Here is a 7,519-nt window from a genome sequence, read left to right as displayed (position 1 = left end):
GAGGGTGTGTTCCAACTATAGGGGGATCACACTCCTCAGCCTCCCCGGGAAAGTCTATGCCAGGGTACTGGAGAGGAGAATTTGACCGATAGTCGAACCTCGGATTCAGGAGGAACAATGCGGTTTTCGTCCTGGCCGTGGAACACTGGACCAGCTCTATACCCTCTTCAGGGTGGCGGAGGGTTCATGGGAGTTTGCCCAACCAGTCCACATGTGCTTCGCGGATCTGGAGAAGGCATTCGACCGTGTCCCTCGCAGCGCCCTGTGGGGGGCATTCCCCCAGAGGAGCTGGAGGAAGTGTCTGGAGAGAGGGAAGTCTGGGCATCTTTGCTTAGACTGCTGCCCCCGTGACCCGGTCCCGGATAAGCGGAGGAAAATGGATGGATGGATGGATGATTGCTCTTAAAAATAAATGTAAGCCTTGAGCCCTGTATGCTAAATTATATTCCAGACATTTATAGGTAAAAAAAAAATTACAGGTTTTCAGTTTGGAATAAAACTCTCAATGTGAGTGAAGTGGGGAGCAGCAGCAGTGAGTAAAAGGAGCTCAAACCTCACACTTGAAGGGTTTCTCTCCTGAGTGCTGCAGAGAGTGAACCTTCAGGGACATGCTGCGCTTGAATGACTTCCCGCAGGTCTCACAGGTGAAAGGCATGTCCTTTGTATGGGCTACACACACAGTAGAAGATTAGTTAGTGGTATTCAATACAAATGACAAGTGACCAAACTACTTCCCTGAAATAACACAATAGAACAACATTGAGACGCTTTTTCTTTGGCTAGTTAAACTGATACTAAGGACAATTTATGTGCTTCATGTAGTACATATGCTATTTCCTCTAACATTTCCACAATGAACTCTAAAGTCACCGCTTTACTGAAATAGAGCTCAGTGACAAGAAATGCATAAACACTTCTCTCTGGGAAATAACTCCTCAAAATGGGGAAAAGGAAAGCAACAAATTCAAAGTAGCAATCAGTGGGATGCTGAAGAAGAAGCCTAAAACAACCCATGGGAAGAAAGTGACCAAGCAGGAGCACTGATTTTACTGCCACTCACCAACCATGTGCTTCCTGACATGAGCCATGGTGTAAAACTTCTTCTCACAGATCTCACAAGAGAACTTCTTCTCAGCGTAGCCATGGACGATCTTGTTATGCTCATGTAGCGACCACAGCTTCTTGAAGACCTTTCCACATGTTACACACTTTTAAAAATAAACAGGAGAGGGCAAAATAAAAGTAGCACTGGCACTATGTACATTTTTAGGCATTTATATAACAACAACAACAAAAGCAACTCTATTCGAAATGGACAATAATGACTTATTTACAGATATGTACTTCCCAGGAAAAGCAATCCCAGCTAACAAACTTGTTAAATGGCTGATGATAAATGACAATTAGCAATCTCATTAGCTGAAGTCACTAAAGGGACAATAACTTTACACAGTTCATTCAACGGATTGACCCCTGTCTCATAACCGCGTGTAAACCAGGTGAGCACAGGTTAATGGCACAAACCTGGGTGTCATTCCACCAAACTTCATGCGGGAAATTGCTCTGATTTACCTCTCCCCCATAATCAAATCCACCGACTGCTTACATTGAAAGGAACTGATTTTTCTGTTTTAAATGCTGCAAAAAGAAATAACTTAAATAATTAGGGGGAATCAAGTTGGGTATAGTGTGTGTGTATGTGGGGTTGGGCTTCTTAACACTATGACTGAATCGTACCTGGATACTCTTCTCACAGTCGGTCTGGTGGTGCAGCAGCAGCTCGCTTTCCAGCAGGAAACGTTTCCCACAGTTACTGCAGATCTGCATGCGGTTGTGAGTGACAGTCATGTGTTTTTCCAGATACCAGCAATTATTAAAGACACGAGGGCATTTCTTACAGGGGAAATGTTGCTTCTCTTCTAGCCTCACTTTCTGACCCCCCGGGGCTTTCGCCCCCCCCAGCCGCTGATTGGCCAGCGTGGCTTCTGCCAGCGTCTGTCGCATGGAGGTTGCGGTACCTACCATGGCTAAGGCTCTGGTGCACCGTCGAGGTCGATCCATCATGGCCGTCTGCTCCAGACCTGGAATGTTTAGGGTGTTCTCCTCCTCCTCTTCATCCTCGTCATCTTCCTCCTCACTGCTCTGCCCCAATAAGTCTCCCGTCTTCATGTCTTCATCATCTTCTGCAACTGCATCATTATGCTTCGTCTCATTTTCTTCATCATCCTCTGAATCTCTTTCACTGTCACAACAATGACCAAAAATGGTGGCTGTCTCTGTGGTGGTTACTGATTTGCCCTCTGATCCCTTTGACACATTAAGGGTCTGGTTGTTGAGATTGACTTCAACAATGATCTGATCTCTGTTGAAGGAGGAGTGCCCATCTGCAGTCTTTGACTCCTCTCCATTGCCTTCTACTTTGCACAAAGAATTTGTGCTGGCCCTGGCCCCTGACCCCTCCTCTTTCTGATAGTACTGCTTCTGCTGGCAGCTCGTCTTGCCTGCCTCCTCCACTCTAACTGAAAATGGGCTGCTGCTCTCCCGTGTGTACCCCCTGCCTAGCTCCGACTCCTGTTTGATCTCCCGGTACAGCTGGCTGGGGGGCATCACTGCAGCAGTTGGGTCACTGTTGCCAAGTGTTTCAGGGCTGGCCATATCTGCGCAGGTGGTTCTCAGCGAGTGGCTGCTGATCAGGTCATGACAGGAGGCAGCGATGTCGCTCATTTGAAGCAGGGTAGCTGCGTTGAGCACGTCACGGACAGTGCGGCTGCTCACCAGCAGTTTGGAGGTGTAAATGAAGTTGAGGATTTGCTGAAGGCCCTGTGTCCAGTGACAGGTCCACCCGCCGCAGCTGTTTGCTTTGGGCAAAAAGGGAGTGGAAGAAAGGGCTGTAGGCTGCCAGCACGCCTTTGTGTGCTGGGAAAGTGCTATGCTGATGTACCAAAACGATGTCAACGTCACACAGATCAGGCTGGAAGAGGCGCTGCTCATTCAGCCTGTCCATTAAACAGGTGAAGTGCAGAGCCACATCCTCCACCAGAGAAAACTCAGCAGAGGGGAAGTCTGTGGTCTTCTCCACTATGAGCTGAAAGTAAAAGGGAGACAGACAGAGAAATGGATTAGGACAGAAATTAATAAATTATCATAGTGTAAAAATATTGTAATAACTACAAATGTCGCATTATAAGAAATTACTATAACTGTGCCAAGTCTGAGGCTCAAAGTTCAGTCCTAATCTTGACCATTTTCATTATAACATAATCTTCATCAGAACAAACAGGCAGTCTACTTGGCATGGGATTGTAGATCCTGGCTAACATATGAGGTCCTTATTGTCTGAAGGGCTCAGAAAGAAGGTAGTAAGAACTCCACACATCAACTCCATCTGATCATGCGATATGACCAAAAGCTCCAGAAGTCTCAACAGGTCAGTTTCCTCAAATAAATAGAAGGTTATATTTTTATTAAATTCCATGTAAAACTAAACGGTTACATGATTAGAATTTTAAGATACTTGGTCAGGGTTTTAGTAAGTCAGGCAATTGAAATGGATGAAATGGATCAATTCAAGGCGAGATAGGTTTTGAAGAGGGATCAAGGATATAGCCATGGGTTGTAAAGTTTCACTGCTGTTTTTACTATTTGTGTTTATGTTAAACTGCATGTATTTGCTTAAAAGACCTTCTATATGGAGGGGCAATGTAAATTGTCTTTGGCTATAAATGCTGTGGTATTTGGGACTTGGTGCGATGTTCATGTTCCTTTATCACTCAGATTTTCAGTTTTCAGTATATTAAGTGACACTGCACAAATTCACTGACTGCATCCATGGTGCTTACAAATCAGTGAAAAATCAAAAAGGTGTTACAGTCGGTGCTCTCTGCAAGGTCCTCAGCTTCCCAAGGTGGGTTTATTTTAGCACAGGAAGGACAGAGTTTCGATCCAGACGGGTTGTGAGTGTGGACAGACAGCAAACAAAAGCCAACACATACACAGAGACAGTCACATATGCAGTATGTGATGGGCAACCATGCACCAACCCCCACCACCACCAAAAACACTCCACACGCCAAATGCCAACATAATGTCTGGTTCCTGCAAGGACTGACTGGTCTGTGCATTGGTATTCAGCGCCATCTCCCTCCCATTAGCCGGCTCTCTCAGCACACCCACTCACTACACTGTCCCCGAGGAACAGCGAATTATGCACAAGACAAAACACGTCCGGAGAAATAATTAGGGAAACCATGCTGAATAAACACTAACTAACCCTCCAAACAATTAATGAGATTTATCATTCTAGGCGCCTCTGAAAGGCAGAATAAGAAGAGTATTGATGCGAGCCTTGTTTTGGCTAACAGGCTACTGGAGATATAGCTGTGAGCATGAGTACATCTCTACATCTCTTATTTTTTTTAGTATTTACAGTTACATGTGCAGCAACATATTAAGGTAATTGTTCATTTAGTTTGGAAAAATAATAATTATGCATTTATAGTTTAATACACATGGACTCTAAATGAGTATGAATCAGACCAGAAAGAGAGTTAATTGTCCTTTAAATTAAAAACAAAAAACTGACATATTTTCTCCTTAAGATCAATAAAAATGACTTTTTATTGTTCAGCCTGGAAAATGCACTTGCATTTGACCCTAACCTTGAAAATCTGGCCTGTTTGAAGAATTCAATTATGGAGTGATAGATTTATTCATAGTTTCAAGCTGTTAAATTGGACTCTAAGCTCTAAGTGGAGCTCGGGTTATCTCTTTCCATGCAAGGCTGCAGACATCACCCAAGGGCAAAACACTGCAGACTTATTCTAATCATGTGTAAGTTGCAGATTGGAAGTTATGCTCCTTCGGTGATAATGATCGGCTTCTTCTTCTGGGATTTGAATAGGACAGTCAGAGACACAGTCAAAGATTAAGGCAGGGTGGGTGACTCCTTCCAGACGCAGTTTTTGTTACATTTCTTTCATTTCTCTTTTCATCCTGATGGTAATGAAATACATTAAATGCACTGACAACATGAAAAAATCCATCATCTGTGGCAGCAGCAGGGCGCAAAAATGCCTGACCAATAACTTTATTCGTCCCAAGCAAAACCATTGAATGGCCTACCTGCCTGTCAACCCACTTCCTACTTGCACACACTCTGCTCTTCCACTCAATGCATGAGCCAAGGGTCTCCCACAAGGCATTGCAGCTGCAAAAATGGTTGCATATTCTAACAGGTTGCACAAAACCATATTTTTTCTGACTTTTCAAAGTATATTTTGTATGCTAGCTCAAAATGTTCAATCACATGCATTAATGCATAAATATAGATGAATAAAGCTGAGGCTGCTGCTTATTTTAACAATATACCATCCATATAGTTAATGTTCATCGTCCTAAAGCAGAAATATAAAACTGAGGATGTTCTTAAAGTTTATCTGTAGACTGCTAAATGACAAAGGCTCCAATCAGTGAAAGATTGCATTATTTTCTAGATGCTTTAAAACTTTTAAATATAGTGGCGGTTGTAGTTATTATGCAACTGCTGCATCTGTCACAATATACAAGATGAAGCCATATCATCAGGTTTATCAGTTGGCTTCTCTTAAACTGTAAATAAACCCACTCACTGTTTTAATCACACTCTTGATCTTGTTCTGACATATGGCATCGAAACTGAACACTTAATAGTTTTTCCCCATAACCCTCTTCTGTCTGACCATTTTCTAATAACTTTTGAATTTCCATTAATGGATTATACTCTATGTGGGAAACAATTCCACTACAGCAGATGTCTATCTGGCAATGCTGTTACCAAGTTTAAGGAAATAATTCAATCTTTATCTACTTCAGTGCCGTTTGCCAACACAGTGGAAGGATGCCACCTTAACTTTACTCCCATACAAATCGATAATCTTGTTGATAGTACTGCAGCCTTCCTGCGTAATACACTTGATACCATTGCCCCTCTGAAAAAGAAGGCAGTGAAACAGAGGAGGCTAGCCCCGTGGTACAGCTCGCAGCTCCGCTCCCTAAAGCAGGCATCATGAAAAATGGAAAGGAGGTGGCGCTCCACTAAGTCAGAAGAGTTTTCTATAGCCTGGAAAGATAGTTTAATAACATATAAGAAAGCCCGTCATAGTGCCAGAACCGCATTTTATTCATCACTGATTGAGGAAAATAAGAACAACCCCAGGTTTCTTTTCAGCACTGTAGCCAGGCTGACAAAGAGCCACAGTGCTGTTGAGCTTAACATTCCCTTAGATCTCAGCAGCAATGACTTCATGAGCTTCTTTACAAATAAAATCACAACTATTAGAGAAAAAAATTGGTCGGACCACTCCCACAGCTCTCACAGATGTGCCATCTACTACAATGGCTTTAGAAACATCTGTAAGACCTCATTTATACTTGGACTACTTCTCCCCTATAGATCTCTCTGAGTTGACCTCAACAATTGCTTCATCTAAATCATCAACATGGCTCCTGGACCCCATCCCGACCAGGCTGCTCAAAGACGGCTTGCCCCTAATCAACACATCCATACTAGATCTGATTAACCTCCCTCTATTAACAGGTTATGTTCCACAGGCTTTTAAACTTGCAGTAATTAAACCTCTACTCAAAAAGCCTACTCTTGACCCAGGTGTCCTAGCTAATTATAGACCAATATCCAATCTCCCATTTATTTCCAAAATCCTTGAAAAAGCTGTTGCAAAGCAGTTATGTGACCACTTGCACAAGAATGATTTGTTTGAGGATTTTCAGTCAGGATTTAGAGTCCATCATAGTACAGAAACCGCATTGGTGAAAGTCACCAATGAAATGTCCACACAAGAAAGGTGTTCCATCAGGGGTTGGTTCGCACAAGTATATAAAGACAAACACACACGCACACACCACATGTCAGGAATCGGCGCGTTATGCTGCCAAAAATGTTGAGGGTGAACTCAATTAAAAGGCCAGACAAGGAAATGTAAAACAAAACCGTCTCTTTAATAAGAGAACTAACGCTAAACAAAACCATACAAGACACGGTGAAACACAAAAATCACAGGTCGGTATAAACAGTCCGAGATCAGAGCCAGCAAACACATACAGCAGAGGAATCCAAATACGTAGTCCAAAGGGAAGTCCGATAATTATACACAGTGACAGTCTGAAGCAAGAGGGCAAGGCAGAACAGAATAGTCAGAGGAACAAGCCGGGTCAAAAACACAAAGTACCAAAACCGAAAAATGCTGGAGAGTGAGAGGTGGCGTCTAGAACAATCTGGCTGGGATTGGTGGGTGAAGGCTGCTTATGATGCGGTGCAAACTATAATGAGCAGGTGAAACTAATGCGGGTGATGAAGAAAGTAAAAAGACCAAAACTGTGGTGAAACAAAACAGGACGTAGCATCAAAATAAAAGCCTGACAGGAAGCAACACAGAACCGAATCATGACACCACACACACACACACACACACACACACACACACACACACACACACACACACACACACACACCACACACACACAC

The 7,519-nt window shown here is 43.2% G+C and overlaps 1 protein-coding gene across 1 annotated transcript in view; it reads right to left on the bottom strand.

Moving 5' to 3' along the window:
- zbtb47b (zinc finger and BTB domain containing 47b) overlaps window positions 1–2,819 on the bottom strand; it is a 10,930-nt gene extending 8,111 nt beyond the window's left edge. Inside the window, exons 1-3 of the mRNA XM_020602343.1 lie at window positions 1,738–2,819; window positions 1,061–1,208; window positions 554–669 (exon numbers count right to left, since the gene is read on the bottom strand). Coding sequence (XP_020457999.1) covers window positions 554–669; window positions 1,061–1,208; window positions 1,738–2,724 — 1,251 coding nt within the window. The 5' untranslated portion in view covers window positions 2,725–2,819. The remainder of the gene's footprint in view (window positions 1–553; window positions 670–1,060; window positions 1,209–1,737) is intronic.
- Window positions 2,820–7,519: the final 4,700 nt, after the last annotated feature.

Source organism: Monopterus albus, unplaced genomic scaffold (assembly GCF_001952655.1).
Source record: "Monopterus albus unplaced genomic scaffold, M_albus_1.0 scaffold55.1, whole genome shotgun sequence".
Taxonomy (NCBI): domain Eukaryota; kingdom Metazoa; phylum Chordata; class Actinopteri; order Synbranchiformes; family Synbranchidae; genus Monopterus; species Monopterus albus.
Note: the sequence above shows the minus strand (reverse complement) of the source record. Positions and strands in the feature narration are given on the sequence as shown.